The following is an 18,779-nucleotide window of genomic DNA, read 5'->3' as shown; positions in this document are numbered from 1 at the left end:
TGGACTGAAAGTGAACCCAAAGCCAGATTAAGAGAAGCTTTGAGCACTGAGATTATAAATCAGGTGCCGAGCGGTTCTTGACAACGATTGACTATATCAAGCTCAAAAAGCCGGTTAAGTCTGACCCGTGCCATAGTTCCTTTGTGATTGGTTGAATTATCAATGCTGGTATAGTGGAGATACTTTGATTGGTCTCCATGAAACTAAAGCAAATACAAGTACTGAACTACTCCAGTACTCCAATAACATGATTTTATTTTATATAAATGTTGCATACCTGTTTATGAATCACTACAGGGGAGGGCAGGGTATATAAGTATATATGTACACAAGCTGAAAGCACTAATTTTATCAATAGTTTTAATTATCTACGTTTAGCTTAATGATGAAAATAGACTGTACAAAGTTGTTTTTTTTAATTTCTCCGCCCCCCCCCCCCCCCCCCCGTTACTTACATGGCTGCTTATGCATGTTGTCATGAGAACAGAACAGAACCTTACAGATGGTACATCAAATATTCAACTCACAAAACTTGCTGTTCATCCTGGTGTAAAAAAACAAAGAAAGAAAAAATGGCGTTTTGTCAATTTTTGTCTATCATGAATGCACAAATTAAACTTTTGTAATAGTGATTCTTTTCTTCAACTTTTTTTTTTGGCATAACATCTACAACTATCATATATATATACTATTCATGAACAACTCCTCCCCGCCAATCAACACTCAATCTGTAGGGGAACCCAAACATGCAAAAGTCAGGATAGATGTAAATAAAAATGTAAATTTTGACAAAAAAAAGTTCCAATACAGAATATCAATACTATAATACATAATAAGTGGTCATTTTACAGGAATTCCATAAAAGGCTCCCACATTTCCCTGAATGTATTCAATTTCCTTCTGACCCACCTCATCCCTCTCCGAGCCTGGAGCGGCACATATTACTCAATATTGCTGCCTTGTGGCCTGGTGAGAGGTTATCAGGCCAGATTCCTAAGATACAGAGCTTTGCCTCAGGAGGAATCTTTATAGCAGCCATGTCAACGTCTTTCCAGAATAACCAGATCTTTTGTCATTCCCACGTTCAGTGTAGCAGAATAACAACAATACCATTGCATTTGGGACAGAGGTCAGAAATGTAAACATGAAGTTGTGTGAAGTGTTTGTGCTTTGAAACAACCAACTTTCCACTCATTCTCTAATATCTTTTAGGTCATCTCTCCAAGCACCGAGTCTTAAGTGTGAATTCCTTTGTTTTGGATGATTTAGCATGACAAAAAACTGACAACTGTCCTTGAATATTCATAAAACGTAAGAGTGGTCTTCTCTATAGCTGACATTGTGGGTCTGTGATGGTACAAAGCCCCTTAACTGATTGTATTTAAATGAGTGGTTTCTAGGGACAGCATATCTATGACCCAACTAATCAAAGGTCATTTGTTTTCCTTCTTTATATACAGTAAACACGTCAGTTTCTTTACTCCAACCTTAGCAGGCCAATGTTTGAATCGTCCCTCACGACTGCTCCAGAGGGAATCCCCACCAGTCTGCTACAACTTAAGAAGCCTTTCAAACGAGGTGAAACGTCTTCACACCTTTACCAAGTCCAGTTGCCCAAGATTAACTTACCTTGGATAATTTCGTGATACAAATAAAAACAAACAAGAGTGGAGGAATGGTGCTTTGTTGTATTGATGGACACAGTTCTGTATATCAACTCTTACATTAAAGAGTTTATAAAAGACCCAATGAGAGCCAAATTAAGCAAATGTTGACTGTTTTTCAAACCATTACTGAAAATCTTTTATTTTTTTAAATTACTCAGAACAATTCAAACAAACTAACAAAATATAACCTGTTTTTTTTTTCTACAAAATGAAAATATGCATACAGTATGAAACCAGCCTAAAATTGCAAGCGTTACATTTTCTCACTTGGACATACAGTGTATACACAATATATACACTCAAATGAAATACTGTAAGTACAGTCTGCAATCGGGATATTTAATCATTGGAATGTGTATCCGCTTAATTCCGGTAAGGGTGCCTCAAACAAAAGGCTTGAAGTCTAATGTTAGGAGAGACAAGAACAGCCTGTCAAATCCATCACAAATGTATGTTTTACGAAAGAAAATAATCCTGTAAGTACAGCAGAAAAAGTCATTATTGTGGTGGTAGAAACTTCACAGTTGGGGCAGTTTATCAACAGGTGTGTCAAATTTGAAGTCTGGAGGGAAAAGTTCAGCAGCTCTTGGGTAGATGAGTCGGTATGACTGTCTGATCGTAACATCAGCCACACCAGCGATGTCTCCAATCTCTGTTAAGACACGAAAGACCACATTAGTTCACCCCGGGAACTTGACAATTTCACTCAGTAACATTTGAATGTCAACCTGCTCACCTTTCTGGGTCTTCTTCTCAGCGGAGGCCTGGGAGGCCATGTAAATGGCTGCTGCGGCCACAGAGATTGGGCTTCTGCCGGGCACCAGGTCGAGTTCCACAGCTTTCCTGGCGATGTAGGTGGCGGCCATCTGAACCTGTTTGGGTAAACCCAAGTTGGAGCAGAAGCGGGACATGAAGTCTCCGGTGGTGATGAGGTCCACGCTGGTCTCCAGTGCTTTGAGGATCAGCTTGAAGCACCTGCCGATCTCTTTCTTAGAGATCCTAGACACGGCGCAGATCTCTATGGAAAGGCGGAGAGGGGGACTCATTTAGAAGCAATGTAGTGACCTTGTAGTTATGTAGTTAGACTACATGTTTTCTCTGGCATTTCAATTCCTCTCCTGTGATACTGCACGGCGCCCTCAGGTGGTTTGTCAGGCACCAACAAAGTTTATTCTGACATTGCTGTCACCTTCATATTATAGCCAAAATGTCAACATTAGCTCAGACCTTTAAATGTCCTTGGCACTCCTTCCTGTCTGCAGGCGATGTAGAGACATGCTGAAGCGATGGCATCGTTGGCTCGCCCTTTAAGGCTCTTCTGTTCATACACCTGCTTGAATAAGTTGTTTGTTCTGTCCTGGGTAGGCAACAAACAAATTCTCAAAGGCAATAAAAACAACAAGCTTTGAATAATCAGACTCTACGTGGAACTCAGACTCCTGTGACTTACTACGATATTTCTTGGCAGGTTGATCCGGTCTGCCATTGTGCTGATTTCTTTGAAGGCGTTGAGCATGGCGCGGTCGGAGCTGCTCATGGTCCGGCGGTTCTGGTACTTGGAATTGCCGAACTCGTCAAAGCTGGCAGCACCTGTTCCCTGTGGTGAAACGAGAAGTAAGTAAAGCAAAGCGGTAGAGCTCAGGTCGAGAGCGAGGGTGTACACTGCATCACGTTCTCACAAGTATCCATAGCAACTGGGCTCTGTGGCTCTCACCTTGCTGATCATGGTGGTGAGGTCGCCCCCGTTGAGCAGTGGGTTCTGTGCATCTCCCACTCTGGATGGATCTTTGAGGGCTTTCTCATTAGAGAACGTCCTCCACTCTGAGCCCACGTCGATCACACGGTCACCTGAGGGACAACGGGTTCACCGGTTAAACACAACGCATCTACAACTTAACCTGTGTTCAGCATGATGTTTGGAAAGTGGAGTGAAATCTAGAAGAAGCAAAAAGGCTCCTTCACCTTTTCTTGTTCCCTAAATCTCATTGGAATAACCGGCCAGAAGACGGTGCCATATAGAGCGCATTTTGCAGGACGGCAGCCGGGTTTCCTTTCTTCAACTTGTCCTCACCTCTACCTCAATCAGACAGAAGCATCTCCTCTGACAGTCCTGCTCTAGAAAGCTGTTTTTCATTTCCTTGGCCGTTCAATCACGCCCAAATCGAGGACGTACAAAGGAAAATGTGAACGAGGAAGACGAGCTCTTTGAACTCTTTGAACTCGGCCATTATTTTTCTCCTGCTTGTCACGGCGATTTGTTCTCCGAGTCGCCGAGCAGGATGGAGGATTAGATTTCTCGTATTTTAATCCTGTTAAGCTTTTTATTTTAAATCATCCATCTGTCTTGCTTATACTGTAGAGGCAATGTGACATTCATCTCCTTAGAGGCCTCACACAGCTACAGGGGCAGGAGCAGAGGACACTTCAGTCTGCATCACAGAGCGGCTGGTGCCTCTCCGATCCCCACCTGACCCTCTCTGTGCTCAGGGGACTCATTAGAGACGTCTGCGTCCTTCAACAGCTTTGTTTTACCGCTTGTTCAATTCACACCCATAACACACACAACAAGGTGGATAATGTTGTTTTTCTGCTCTTTGTGTTCACATCATCGTCCTTTTTAAAAAGGAAACTGTTTACATTTGCTTGATTGCATTCCCAAGCTTCTCGTGCGTTACATCTTTTCCTTTTTTAGTTTTATTTTGTGCATGATGGAATTATTCTTATTTTACTTCTGATCGGTTTGAACCATTTCCTACCAAGTTATTGTTTTGATAGGATACTTTCTCGTCCATGGATTATCCTGAGCAAAAAACACATTGTTCCAGGACATGACCCTGTTAATATAAAGTGAGGAAACAGATGGGCATCACCTGCGTGCCAGTGATGTCACCTGTTCCGTCCCTGACAAATGTGAAAAGACTTCATGATAACGCATAAACAAACAATACTTCCATTTGTCTGTTTTGCGATTGAGGCCAAAATGTGAGTAAGGCAAATAGTATGTATGACAGAATTAACAGGATACAGTGCTTACATAATGGCAGTATGAGGCAAGGCCAGTCATTGAGGAAATGCACGCAGAGATGCCCTGCCCCAACTATGAGGTTTCAAGACCTGACCGATCAATTTACTACATAATCTAGGTCAGTTACACAAAGTACAAAAGTGGGAAAGGAAGAAATAAATCGCTTCACTGCCTTCAATACAGAAAAGTTGACGTTTTTAGTGCAGTTAATGAGTTTGTTGTTGTACTGCTGATTGTGTGACCGTGTCAGAGTGATGTAAGTGAGAGTACAGAACACCAACAGGGACCGACAACACTGTAGATACGCACCTACGACAAGGCCACATTCAGGGCAGATCATGTCCCCTGCTCTGTAGTCCTCCACCAGCAAGGCATCAGGGTGGTTTGGACAATGGACTCTGGGAAGAGCCAAACCTTCTCCGCTGCAGAGGAAAGAAGAAAAAAAAGCTCAAGGGAAAGAAAAGTGGGAGACAGAACAAACATGACATGACAAAAACGGGAAAGTGAAAGTTTATAAGCTAAACATTTGTGATTTCCTTCTCAGTTTTGGGCAGTGGGGTGATTCTGCTGCGTCACATTGACGATTGGGATCACAATGTCACTGTTACACAAACACAACACGCCTGCTGTCTGAAGTATATACTAAGAAAGGTCAAACCGGGTCAACAACGTCTGCCTGTCTACAAACACCAACACAACAACTTGGCTGCATTAACAACGGTGGAAAATTGAGCAGGAACATTGTTTGCCTTCGTTAACTACACAGAATTCAAACACAGCCCTCACGTCATTGTGACTAAAGGAAAGAGAAAACATAGGAGCTAAACGTCAAACGGCCTGCGCTTTCATCCATTTCAACGCGTTAAATCAGTGCATGTTGTTCAGCAAAAACGAAATATAACCGAAGCTTTTCTATTTGTATTTACCCAATATACTACGCTTTAACCGGCTACTTGTGTGCTATAGTTAAATGTCAAGTCCCGTCAGCTAACGGCGACGACAAACACACATTTTGTCACAGTTTTGTCGTCAACACCGGAACGCTGAGCAAGCGGTGTTAGCTGTTAGCTCAACTTTACTTTACGCTACGTGTTGAGCTGAATCCTGTGTTTTTATGACCACGGCTGTGACATTTAAGAGAGTATGGAGTGATGGAACACCGAAACAAACGGACAACAAGGTAATGACACTCAAGCCGCTGCCATTGTTCAAAAATACCGTTGTATTCACTCGGTTTGATTCCTTTGGTGTAATGCATGAAATAGTGACCGTGTTAAGTGATGACTTCAGCCAAACGGCATTCGCAGGGACAAGTAAATTATCTCTTTTCCGCAGAGAAAACATTACACATTGGAAATGTTATACAAATAGGGAGTTATTATATTTAAATAAATAAATGTATTATATTTAATATGCAAATAAATACTGTACAATAATTTATAATTCAAATCCTACAGATGTGCATCGTCACCAATGTAATCTGGGGTCAGGAGTCGCACCCTGGATCAGACCCCTGCTTGCCCACCCTTAACACCCACCCTGGTCCGAGCCACCTAATTTGTCTTTCTCCGTGTCTTCGTGCTGGACTAACATGCCGGGAGTAGGAGGCCCGAGACGCGTGGAGGTTCTGGGGCTGCTGTGGGGTTAAATCCCGGCCGGGTTCCTACTGCGTCTCACCAAGTTAAACGCTGCGCTTTGTGCCACTTCCTCCCAATACATGTACTGCACAATACAGCGCACACTAACGACAACAACAGTACGGACAAGGGCGAGCTATTAAGGACCAGCAACGTGTCCCACATCACGTCTTACTAACTACATCGTACGAAAATAATATGCTAAAAGCCAAAATGTCACACACGCAGTTATTGGACCGTAGTCTGACTTTATACGTACCGGCTTGTAGACGCCATGTTACTGATCACTCCCAACCAACGAAGAGCGTCTAGCGAACAAACAAATGAGAGGAAGCACTCCTATTTATAACTTTAGAGACCATGTGACCCGGTGAGGACGGAGCGCCAGAAGGACCAAAACACGTATTTTCTTCCGATTCTGTATGTTGTTACAGGAGGGTCGGCGAGGAAAAAATGGTGAGCGTATGTCTGTTTGTCGTTTGTTTGTGTGGAATCATTTTATCATCACTGTAGAAATGTAGCTGTATTCCAAGTTTAGCCTAATCTTACCAAAATGTTTACCTTAAATTGAATGATAAACCAGTTGATCCAAACAAATGTCAAATCAAAAGAGATGTAAACATGCATGATATGATGTTTACCTCTGTTTTGATTTGCCCCTTTGTTTGGATCAACAGGTTTATCATATACAGTACATGTGTGTGTTGAAGGTTCATCTCATGGTCAGACCACCAACCAGGGGACCCCAGTACACACATACAGGAAGACTGATAAATTACAAGTCTAGCATTGAACAAACTTATCTCAGGGATGTTGTATATATTTTGTTTATCTCCTCTCAACAAATTTTTGCCAAATAGGGAGTTTACACCAATTTCTTAGTTTGTATATACATATTTCAGATATGATATTCCATGCTGTTTGCTGCTACTAGCCCTTTGGGGTTTCTCTCCCTCCTCCAGTACACTTGTATTCGTCCTTGTATGAATTGTATTAATATCTTTTTTAAATGTGTTTACCCAAGGTGCACAAATCTTACACAGCTTATATGTCATCATCGTCCAAGACAAAACAGGATTCAGCTAAAGCCTTTTTCATGTTTGGGTAGAGTGAAAGTCTCAGGTGAGTTAGGTGGGTGATGAACTAGTTTATCTTGCAGCCATGGCAACAGCTAATGTGTACACCGGTGAATTGTTTGTCCATCATGTACAGCTCAGAGCCACTTGGGTCCCTCTAGAGCTTGAAAGACATAATCACATGGTTAAAATGTCTTGGAAAACCTATTAGTAATTATATTAGCTGCTCTAAAATTATTTAAATTAATTGAGAAGCTATCTATCAACCCTTGTGTTTTCTTATTATGTTAAAACTAATATATTATTGTATGTTGATATATGATTTATATCTTACAGTGCCTCTACATATAATTTTTTTGAGAAAACAGCAGGTGGCGCTAAATAATGGACTGGGTAAACAATGGAAATTATTCAAGCTGCCACTGGTGCAACAAGAGTCTTTGTTCCTGGGAGCTAAATGAAAACCATTATGACTTTCCATGAATGGTTCATTCAGAACCAAGCTCTCACGCAGTGATTCAATAAATTGGAATTCTTAGCTTTGAACTCGTAATAGTTTGAGTATGAAAAAGAGCCTCAGCCTATCACATGCTGCCATTGCATTTGAGTGAGTGAACATGATCTGGGGTGAGTAATATCATCCGACATTTGATTGGTCTGGCCGACACATATTGAATCAGATGAACCCATCAGGTTGTGGTGGGGCCATCTCATGGGTGCTGCAGAAAGATAAGCAACACTCAGGGGTGAGAGCATATGCTGCTGCTGAGGACAAAGGAATATATGCTCACTGTTTGTCTTTGGCAAGCCCACATGCCCTTTAGAATCATTTATTCCTAACTTGAACATTACAATACAGTACAGTAGCGTACAAGTCATAGCATGGCCCATATCTGAGAAAATTGTGTGTGTGCAAGCTAAAAGCAGTAGTCTGGTGTTGCACGCACACACAGACTTGTGTCTCAGGAACTGTTGATGTTCACTTTTCTTAATTGTAACACTTCACATAATCGTTCTTACTGTATGTTTGGCAATAACAAAGGATCCAGACAGATGTAAACAGAGATGTAGATCGCTATGGGCACAACCACCTACAGCACTGACAGTAACTAGACAAAGACATGAACACACCAAACTTGAGAGAAATATCTACTGATTATATACATTTCCAAACCCCTAGCCCTCCTCTTTACATCCCTAATTTAGCCCGAATCTGACCTTTCTACATCACTATGTGAAGACATACATGTACAGAGAGAGAGTGAGAGAGAGAGAGTGAGAGAGAGGGAGAGAGAGGGAGAGAGAGTGTGAGAGAGTGTGAGAGAGAGAGACAGAGGTGGTTTGTCAGGAAAATTTGAATTGTAATTTACATCCAGACAGACATAAGAATAACACTGGGATTATTTGTGAGTGTGATAGTACTCAGTGTATTCTATACAAATTTAGAGGGAGGTTAATGTTGAATAATTCATGGCACACCGAGCCAATTCTCAACACACTGAGCTGGTTGCCAGGGGCATCGGGGGTCTTCAGCTGTCGACTGACTTACCGCTTTGCTCCACCCACACAGCCAGGAAACAACCATACACCCGACAACTACTACTCCCAACACCACCTGGTTGTGTAACGATCCAATTCAGCAACACATAATGTTTTAACCTGTTCCTTCCCCACAGCATACCTACAATATGTCGGAAATCAATGTGGGATTGACACCATCTGTGGTTGCAACCAGGTCAGTGTGTTGCAGTCAGGGTCATCAGTAAGTACTAAGGGCCAGGCTAGAGCCACCACTTCAATGTCATCAGCATCTGTACATTATATATACTGCTAATGTAGGATTGCTTATTAGCTCATTGGTCTTGGCTGAATTAAGCAAACCAAATTAAATAGTAAATAATGTCTTGAAAACAAAAACACTGAAACACTGAAACTATGTGACCAAAGTCAGACAGTGAAATAAATTTGCGTGCTTTTTATGTTTATTTTTCTCATTATTTTTGTCTTTGTTTGTGTTTCTGTAAGACTTCAATCTAACAATTCATCAACAAGTCAGCACATGACATTAAACAAACATAAACAACCTATTGTTGAACAAGCAAATCACTAAAGAATCTATAAATAACACAGACAGAGATTATCAATAATGTCTGTGTGTGTTTGTGTGGGTGTGTGTGTGTGTGTGTGTGGCAGATAGTTGCTTTTTTGTTTTTTCTTTCCTTCTACCTCCTCTGAAAGTACAAGGGTAACATGAGTGTGAACAGACAGCCAGCAGCCTTGGACCGGTTGAAACCTGTATGGGTCGAAACTGAGGAGAGACTTCCTCCACCCAGTGCATCATCAACCAAATCCAGACAGAGCTGGAAATGATGCACGAGGTTCAGTACCCTGGGTCCTAGATTCCTATTGATTGTTGAGTTTGCTCATACCACAGCATAGTATTGAAATATTGATAGATAGATCATCATGTTTGCACGTTTGGGTCCAGGCAGCAGCAGTAAGCATATGAACAATGTGTGCTTTTCAGTCATTGTAACAACTTGGTGCAGAATGTGAAACATGTGTATTGTGTGTACAAAAGCTCTACAGAGAGGTTTAATTTACTCTGCTCAGTTAGGTAACTCAACATAAAGAGGCATTTAGGGCCATCTGGGAAGGTATGTGTAAGTTATTTTACAAGGAGGTACTGCTGTGAGATTCTTATATGAAATGCAGTCAACAAACCACTTCTCACCTCAGACACATTCGATTATTTCTGCTTAAACGCTCCCTGATAGTATAGAAAAACTGCAGTAAAGCCAAGCAAAGATGATGGTTAAATGTCAGGTGTCTGCTATATAGAAATTGGTCACCATGGCTGCAATTATTAAATATTATGTAATGTACTTATAGTTACGACCAATGCTCACATGTTGGTGTTTAATAGGACTCTTACCACTTGTTTTTCGATTCACAATCAATAAACAGAGGTCATTTGTACAATATAAGGACACCCAGTTGGTTTCATCCATCAGCGTTCTCTCTGTTCGGAGCTCCCATCCTCTCACTGTGTCAATGTTGGATTCCCCCGCAGGCATTTTTCTTCCCACAGTCCAAAAATACAGATTAGATAATTTTAAAAACGGCCTGTATGCCTTTCCTGAATGAGTTTGTCTGTCCCTATGTATTAGTCTTGTGACTGGCGCCCTGCCCACAGCCTACACTGCCTCAGCCCAGTGAATGCTGGGATAGATTTCAGGTTCATGTGACCCTGCAAAATAATAATGGGGATAGATAGATAGATAGATAGATAGATAGATAGATAGATAGATAGATAGATAGATAGATAGATAGATAGATAGATGTGCAATAAAATGGACCTGTTCTGTCACACATGTATCTGTATTCTCGATTTTTAAATCTTTGTGGATTTGTTTTGGATTTTATTGAACTGAGAGATATTTCTTATATTCTGCCCCCTCGAGTAAATTAATAGTTTGGACAAAACATGGGAAGCCCTTTGTAGTTGAACGCAGCCCCAAACTACACCAGCAAAGTGTTGCATTTTTGGCCCAATTATTCCCACACGACTTGAACGCTCCATCAGATAAACCAATAGGCGGTGTCTTCTGGGGGTTGTCGATATGCCTTCAGCCAATCAGGAGCGCCGATCTCACCCACAGCGGCGGCTCCATGTTGGACCACTGGTCTAGTAGAATTAGCGTGCAAGAGGGATTTTACGGATATTTGTTCAACCTGCGGCCAGGCAGCGGACTCTGCTCCGTGGGCTCCGGGGTAAGGGATGCCGCGCTGTCATGAACAAATGTCGAGGACCTTCTTAACACTTCGGCCATTTCCCGCAGTTTTAATGGAGTCGTGAAATTAGGTTAGAGGTGCGTGTAAGAAGCGGAGCGAAAAGTGGCATGCAGACTGAAGAAGAACTAATTGGATTGAGATAACCTCACTTAGACAGTAAGTATACTTCATTTTAATATAACAAACAAAAGAACTGGACTGATTTTCATTGCGGTGATGTTTCTTCATGTAGTTGCGGCGACAATGGTGTCCTGGTGTTAAATTGGTTATCCTGTGTGTGTGTGTGTGTACAACACCGGGGAACACGTTGATATTCCGCTTCACATGTTCTATGTCACCTGACCACGTTCCTGCGCAAGAACTCCAGTGGAAACAAAGTCATTTCACAAACATTTCACCATTAACGACAGACTCAAGTTGTATCCAGCGCTAAATTCATCCCTTCCCATCTGTCATCATCCAATTTTAATTAACTAACTCCCCTTAATTTAGAGTTGCGTAAGGAGCTGAAGGGGCCCGGTCGTCTTCCACACAAGAACATCAGCTTTTGTTTGTTGTTCAGAGTGAAAACGACGTATGTATGTCAATAAACCGTCGATTTGAGACTTGGGCGAGAGTTAACTCAAGTTATTCTAAGTTAACTGATAAAGTTAATCTTTAATTCAGAACTATTGTGTAATTTTTGCGTTTAAAAGGTAGAATTCTATATGTGCCTCTCACGTGAGGACTTCCATCAGCCTCCATAGTGTATAAAGACATAAAACACATAAATATAAATACAAATATATTGAAAACAACAAGTGGAAAACGGCAAATAAGAGATCAGGAATAATTAGGTACAAGTGAGAGAAGTTAAGTGTCTAAAATAGATAAATATATAAAAGTATAATCAAATCAAATCCGGGAGAAATAAGGCAGGAATGAACATATTGTTATTGCATCTGTTGTGTTCTACAGAGGAATGTTAAAACTTCACCACCACCTTTTAATTAATATACAGTTGTATAATCATACAGGTATTTTTATTGTTTTGCTAATGACTGAAAGCCAATAGTTTCCTTTTTTTGTTAACAAAATGTACTAAAAAAGTAAGATTATATTATTTGTGCCTTGCTTCCAGTTGAAGCTACAGTGATCCGTTGAAGGCGACACTCATCAATCAGAACCAGTCCAGCAGTCTGGCACACTTTGCATGTTTATTTATCATATCCTGCAGCACTGTGAAAGAAGCCATGCTTAGTGTTTGCTCACTCTACAGGTTTATTTTGCCTAACCGTTCCTACCCGGGTGTTGCTGGTTATCATACATATTTTGCTAACAAACACTGCGTACTTAAATAATCCATCCTTATTACATTTGTTATTTGTTTGGTGATGATGTGATCTTTATGTATTATATCTTATATGCAGTTATTTGTGTGCCTGACCTTTTCTAAAAGCATGCTAACACTTTTTAAAAAAATTCTAAACCCGCCTTGTTATTTATGAAAGAACAAAAGGTATCAGGGCAATATGTGGGTGCCAGGTGTGGTAGGTGTTTAGTGTAAGAAAAATAATGGCTTGACTTGCCTTGAAAGCGTAAACGGTTCAGGCTGATGCACACAACCTGAGGAGGAATCCCTTATGTAACCATGCCAACTACCTGAGGCCTGTACTGTACTCCCAAAAAAAAAATAAAGGAGAAAGAATTTTAGCATGAACTCAGACCGCTATGGATTGTTGAACATGTTGCGATGAAAATACACACAGTATACACACTGTGACTCCAGGTGTGTGTGTGTGTCAGACAAAGGGCTATGTGCGTAACAGTGAGAGTAGATATGATTCACAAGTTCACCAAAGCCACGTTGAGCAAGCAGTCGTACATAAGGAGGTGTCCTGAAATGAAAATAATGGAGGAGGAGGGGGGTGAATAACATGCCAGAGGGAATGTTATTCTCCCACCAGTCTCCCACCATACGGTCTCCTCAGGTAACTAGACTGTTGTTGTACTGTTGCAGTGTAATACGACTGTTACAAACCAGCCTTCACTGTTTGTGACCTGCAACCAGAGACGGGAAACGGTGTTTCACCCATTGATTGTACACATCTGTGTATTGCAGAGTAGTCAATGCATCATAGAGTTTGCATTCCATTTCCATCAGTGCTAAGCAGACATTTGATCGGCCTATATAAAGATATATTTGAAAGATTTCTGCTTCCGAAATACCACAGGTTGATCCATAGTAAGTCATGTCAGAAGATGGTGACTCTGTCCTTTGACGAGTTGAATATTGGACATTAAACTCCCTTTTCTGTGGGGACACATGCTTAACTTTCTCCTCATTTAATACTTTATTTGTTAGCTTTAAGAGTATTTTTCTCCGGTTTCCATGTCCCATCAATCAGTGACATTCTAGGATGACTGCTTAGTTGATGAAGCATTGTATGAAATATTCAGTGGTGTCCTTTTGGGCCGAATTTCAGTCCAGTCCACAGTACTCCAAAGACAAAACACCATGATGGATGCATGTTCCTGAACTGACTTATTGAAACTCCAGGAATCTGAATGAAGACAGGAGTGCATTTTCCGCTCACTTTGCTGAAGCCTCAGGCAAGAAACAGAAACAGATGAAAGAGGATCCGAGACAGGAAGTGCCACTAACCAGTAAATACACAAATAGCGCCCTGTCTGCAGCAGTGCCTCACACGCACGGCACATTTGTGAGTGAGCAGCAATACTTGGGTTGAGTTCAATCAAAGGCAGTTCCTCGTTTGAAGGAACAACATCTAAGTAGCAGTAAGTGGATTTAGCACAGCTTGGTATGTGTACGTCATAATTACTGAATGAAAATGGACTAACAAGCAGCTGCAAAAATCTTTCATGTGTGTTTGTAGTGGCACGTCTTCTCCTCAGCATAGACGTGTCACTTCTAGGGTAAGCCTGTCAAACAGCGCTTTTTAATGTTTAATTAGATACAGTACAGAGTCAAAAGATTATTCATAACACAGTGCTACTTCAAATGTCCCTGCCAACAGTATCAGACGCTGAAGCTACTTAAATAAACAATAGTGATGTCATCCAAACTAACAATGATGTCATTGTAACTAAACAACAGTGGTGCCACCAAACTAACGGTGAGGTCATCCAATAAATAAAGAGTTACAGTGATGTGATCCAAGGTAAAGTGATAAGTCTTTAGGAAATATCTATCACCCAGTTTATTTATCTGTTCATCTCTGGCTCAGACCAAACTAGGTTGAATGTTATTTTTTTTTTACATTTTATTGAATGTTTCCTGGGCGGTGATTAGAGGAACCACCCCAGCGAGTTCAACAGCACCTTGGTATCAAAAGACGAGCCATGTTGACAGGGTTCAAGCTGTCATAAAACACTGTCTTAGGGTTGGACTTTGGAAACGTAAACAGAACTGGGTCATATTACAAAGACTTGACAGTTCAAAGGTCAGGCTTTTGCTTATATCACCATTGCTTATTTATGGTCACCATATTCTTAATAACGTACTTTCTTTTCTCCATTTGTTGCAGTGATGTTCACTCTCACTGAGGTTGCGTCTTTGAACGACATCCAACCGACATACCGCATCCTGAAGCCATGGTGGGACGTCTTCATGGACTACCTGGGCCTGGTCATGCTCATGCTGGCCATATTTGCCATGACCATGCAGATCACCAAGGACCAGGTGTCGTGTCTCCCTTATCTGGAAGACCCGCAGGACTCCTCAGGAGGCGGGGCTAAACCGTTCACCACGCAGGCTCCGCAGCAGGATGCAGCATCTTCTTCAGCATCTCCAGCAACTTCAGCAGCCACCGGGGGACGCGTGCTTGTTGCCGCTCCGATAGCCCCGAAGGATTTACCGGACTCGGCTTTACATGAGATCCACATCACGCATCAACACACTGCTGTGGGGGCGGAGAAGTATATCAACCAACCTCCACCAACGGGGGTAAAGACCAACCTGGACTATCAACAATACATCTTTATCAACCAAATGTGTTACCACGTTGCCTTGCCATGGTATTCCAAGTATTTCCCGTACCTCACCCTCATCCACACCATCGTGCTCATGGTCAGTAGCAATTTCTGGTTCAAATACCCCAAAACAAGTTCCAAGATTGAGCATTTTGTGTCTATACTGGGTAGATGTTTCGAGTCTCCTTGGACTACGAAAGCTTTGTCCGAGACAGCGTGCGAGGACAACGAGGAGAACAAACAGAGGTTAACCGGCACGTCCTCGGCCCAAAAACAGTCATCGTTGGTGGGGAAGGAGGAGGGAACGACTACCGACTCCTCCACGCCCATGCTTGGGGTGAAGTTCTCTGCAGACAAACCCATCGCTGAGGTCCCGAGTAGCCTGACCATCCTGGATAAGAAGGACGGGGAGCAGGCCAAAGCCCTGTTTGAGAAAGTGAGAAAGTTCCGAGCTCATGTAGAGGACAGCGATTTCATCTACAAGCTGTATGTGGCTCAGACCATCGTCAAAACGGTCAAGTTCATTTTGATTTTGAGCTACACCTCCACATTCATGGCCGCAATTGATTTTCAGCATACATGTGAACCTGATATTAAGCACCTAACAGGGTACAGACAGTTCTTCTGCACGCACAACATGGCGTTCATGCTGCGTAAGCTCCTTATTAGCTACATGGCTCTGATAATGATTTATGGGATGGCGTGCTTGTACGCTCTGTTCTGGGTATTCCGGCGACCTCTTAAAGAGTACTCATTTGAGAAGGTCAGGGAAGAGAGCAGCTTTAGTGACATTCCTGACGTCAAGAATGATTTTGCATTCCTCTTACACATGGTGGACCAGTATGACCAACTCTACTCCAAACGCTTCGGTGTCTTCTTGTCCGAGGTCAGCGAAAACAAGCTGAGGGAAATCAGCCTCAATCACGAGTGGACCTTTGAGAAACTGAGGCAGCTCGTGACCCGCAATGCACAGGAGCAGCAGGAGCTTCACCTCTTCATGCTCTCTGGCCTGCCCAATGCAGTATTTGACCTCACCGACTTGGAAGTGCTTAAACTGGAACTGATTCCTGAGGTGAGGTTCTCGGCAAAGGTTTCTCAAATGACCAGCCTGCTGGAGCTGCACCTCTGCCACTCTCCAGCCAAAGTAGAGCAGACGGCTTTTGCTTTCCTCCGTGATCATCTGCGATGCCTTCACGTCAAGTTCACTGATGTTGCCGAGATCCCGACCTGGGTTTATTTGCTGAGGAGTTTGAGGGAGCTGAACCTCATTGGCAATTTGAATTCGGAGAATAACAAAATGATCGGCTTAGAGTCCATGCGAGATCTGAGGCATTTAAAAACGTTATGTCTGAAGAGCAACCTCACCAAAATGCCCACAAACATCACAGAGCTTTCACCGCATCTCATTAAGTTAGTGGTGCACAACGACGGTACAAAACTGATGGTACTTAATAGTTTGAAAAAAATGACAAATTTGGCAGACCTGGAGCTGCACAGCTGTGAGCTGGAGAGGCTTCCTCACGCTATTTTTAGCCTCACCAACTTACAAGAACTTGACTTCAAATCCAACAACATCCGCACCATCGAGGAGGTCATCAGCTTCCAGCACCTCAAGAGGCTCACATGCCTTAAACTGTGGCACAACAAAATAATAACCATTCCATCCTCCATTGGCCAGGTCAAGTCTCTGGAGTCTCTCCACCTGTCGCATAACAAATTGGAGACGCTGCCTCCAGCCTTGTTCAATCTGCCCAAACTCCGACACTTGGATGTTGGCCATAATTCCATCACAGTGCTCCCGCCAGAAGTGGGTCTCCTCCACAACCTCCAGCACTTGGCCATCAATTCTAACAAGCTGGAGATGTTGCCTAAGCCTCTCTTCAGGTGCACCAAGCTGAAAGTGCTTTGCCTCGGGCACAACGGGCTCACGGTGCTGCCAGAGGCGGTGGGTCAGCTGGTGCAGCTCACTCAGCTGGAGCTGCGGGGGAACTGCCTGGACAGACTTCCCCCCCAGCTGGGCAACTGCCGCCTGCTGCGGAAGAACTTCCTGGTCGTGGAGGACCATCTCTTTGACACGCTGCCCGTGGAGGTTAAAGAGAGCATCAGCCGAGAGACCAACGTGTCCTTTACTAGTGGCCTATAGCACTACAATCACACTGAGCGCACACAGATCGGCTGGCAGCTCTGATGGTTTGTTGGAATTCCCTACGGAGGAATGACTTAGTACACTTTTTGCTATCGTTATTTTATTATTATTTTAGTCAAAGAATTAAAAAGCTCTTTAATTATTTTAATTTAACATCTTAGCTGCACTTTGGACAGTGTTTAGAGATTTCTCATGTATTAGAGAATAATGTAGTGATCTTCCTTCTTGCTTCTGTAATCTTATTTGCTGCGGAGATTTTTTAGCATTTATTACGTCATAGCTTTGTGTGTGAAAGCATTTGAGATGACACGAAAGCATTTAGCTCGTGTCGGGAACCACATACCAAAATTGTTTTTGTCTAATGTAGATTTTAATATCATTCTATTCTTTTAGGTGCTCAGGTATAATGCAAACCTTGGGGAACAGTCTTTTGTCTTAACTGCTGCTATTTTTTTACAGTGAGGGCTTTCCAAAGCAAAAGGCCAAAAAAATCACCATTTCATTACTTGTCAGTTTTCATACACAACGCATTTTCCGCACAAGTTTGAAGAGGGCACAATGCAAGTCTCCTTTCTCGTTTGTAATTAACTTTTGTCGAAATGGTGTGACACTTATTTTCCTGTCGTGTAGCTAATAGAATGACTTGGTCGCACAGAGGGAGCTTGTGCACACCAGAGCAGAACCTTTATCCTAAACACCTTATTATCAAAGAGATTGTACGCTAAGGCTTGAAACGTTTCATTTAATTTTCATGTTGAAAACCACAATGATTTACAAACTGATGAATGTCCCTTTCTTATTCCTCCTCATCCTGAAAAGGGAAATCTATTCACTATCTTAACGATTTCAATGTAAAATTTTGTTAAAGTTGATGATGAGCAGGGTTGATCATCTTAGAAATGTCCGAAACAGGTTATGACGACATGTCCGCCTTCATTGTACTTAGTGTATTTCTATGTAGACCTACACAAGTGTTCTTCGATCATACAACCACTGTACCACGTTTGAACTATGCTCAAAGTTCAGAATTTTATGGCACAATAAAACAAGACTTAGATGAATGTTTGTAATGATTGTTCATACTTACGCCCCCTAACACTTCTCCATGCCTCTACACAATTTGTGCTATGAAACTTCTTTTTCTCTAAAATAATAATATCAAGTGTCTGGATGAATTTACAGTGGATGGATCTGCCACAATAATGATTAATGACCATTCAGTCCACGGCTTAGTATTTGATGGGTAAGAACAATGGGTTTCACTGTTTATCATAGATCCTGAAAAGGTCACGTAGGACAAAAGCGTTGCATATTATATGTGCTCTTCTTTTCAACAGCCTAATTGATGGCCTTGTCAAAGTAATACCTGAAATCTCCTGAGAGGTCTCATCACAATGTACCTGTCCTTGAGATATGCTACTGCTTCAAAAGGGGAATTTTAAGTCATCAAATCTGATTAGT

At 42.1% G+C, this 18,779-nt stretch overlaps 2 protein-coding genes and 1 long non-coding RNA gene across 3 annotated transcripts; 2 read left to right on the top strand and 1 right to left on the bottom strand.

Annotated features, from left to right (window-relative positions):
- Positions 1–1,771: 1,771 nt before the first annotated feature.
- gtf2b (general transcription factor IIB) lies at positions 1,772–6,667 on the bottom strand. The gene is made up of 7 exons (XM_076144972.1): positions 6,589–6,667; positions 5,002–5,114; positions 3,382–3,515; positions 3,118–3,264; positions 2,895–3,024; positions 2,404–2,685; positions 1,772–2,319 (listed from the first exon to the last, which is right to left on the bottom strand). The coding sequence occupies exons 1-7, from the start codon at positions 6,603–6,605 to the stop codon at positions 2,186–2,188; spliced, it is 957 nt and encodes a 318-aa protein (XP_076001087.1). The 5' UTR covers positions 6,606–6,667; the 3' UTR covers positions 1,772–2,185.
- Positions 6,668–6,755: 88 nt separating this feature from the next.
- On the top strand, positions 6,756–9,584 carry LOC142994228 (uncharacterized). The gene is made up of 3 exons (XR_012961343.1): positions 6,756–6,785; positions 7,354–7,451; positions 9,082–9,584. It is a non-coding gene; the product is annotated as an uncharacterized LOC142994228 (long non-coding RNA).
- A 1,494-nt stretch (positions 9,585–11,078) lies between these two features.
- lrrc8da (leucine rich repeat containing 8 VRAC subunit Da) lies at positions 11,079–18,379 on the top strand. The gene is made up of 2 exons (XM_076144976.1): positions 11,079–11,356; positions 14,728–18,379. Coding segments are annotated over exons 1-2 (2,589 nt in total). The 5' UTR covers positions 11,079–11,355; the 3' UTR covers positions 17,316–18,379.
- Positions 18,380–18,779: the final 400 nt, after the last annotated feature.

Source organism: Genypterus blacodes, unplaced genomic scaffold (genome assembly GCF_046128005.1).
Source record: "Genypterus blacodes isolate CSIRO-AG114 ecotype Tasmania unplaced genomic scaffold, CSIRO-AGI_Gbla_v1 ptg000029l_1, whole genome shotgun sequence".
Classification (NCBI taxonomy): Eukaryota; Metazoa; Chordata; class Actinopteri; order Ophidiiformes; family Ophidiidae; genus Genypterus; species Genypterus blacodes.
This window is presented reverse-complemented; position numbering and strand designations above follow the sequence as displayed.

Bases quoted from the DNA above. Each gene is read 5' to 3' on its own strand.
- gtf2b (XM_076144972.1), bottom strand. The intron at 3,265-3,381 runs GTGAGAGCCACA...GTTTCACCACAG, and splicing joins TCACCACCATGATCAGCAAG to GGAACAGGTGCTGCCAGCTT. The intron at 3,025-3,117 runs GTAAGTCACAGG...TTGCCTACCCAG, and splicing joins ACCTGCCAAGAAATATCGTA to GACAGAACAAACAACTTATT.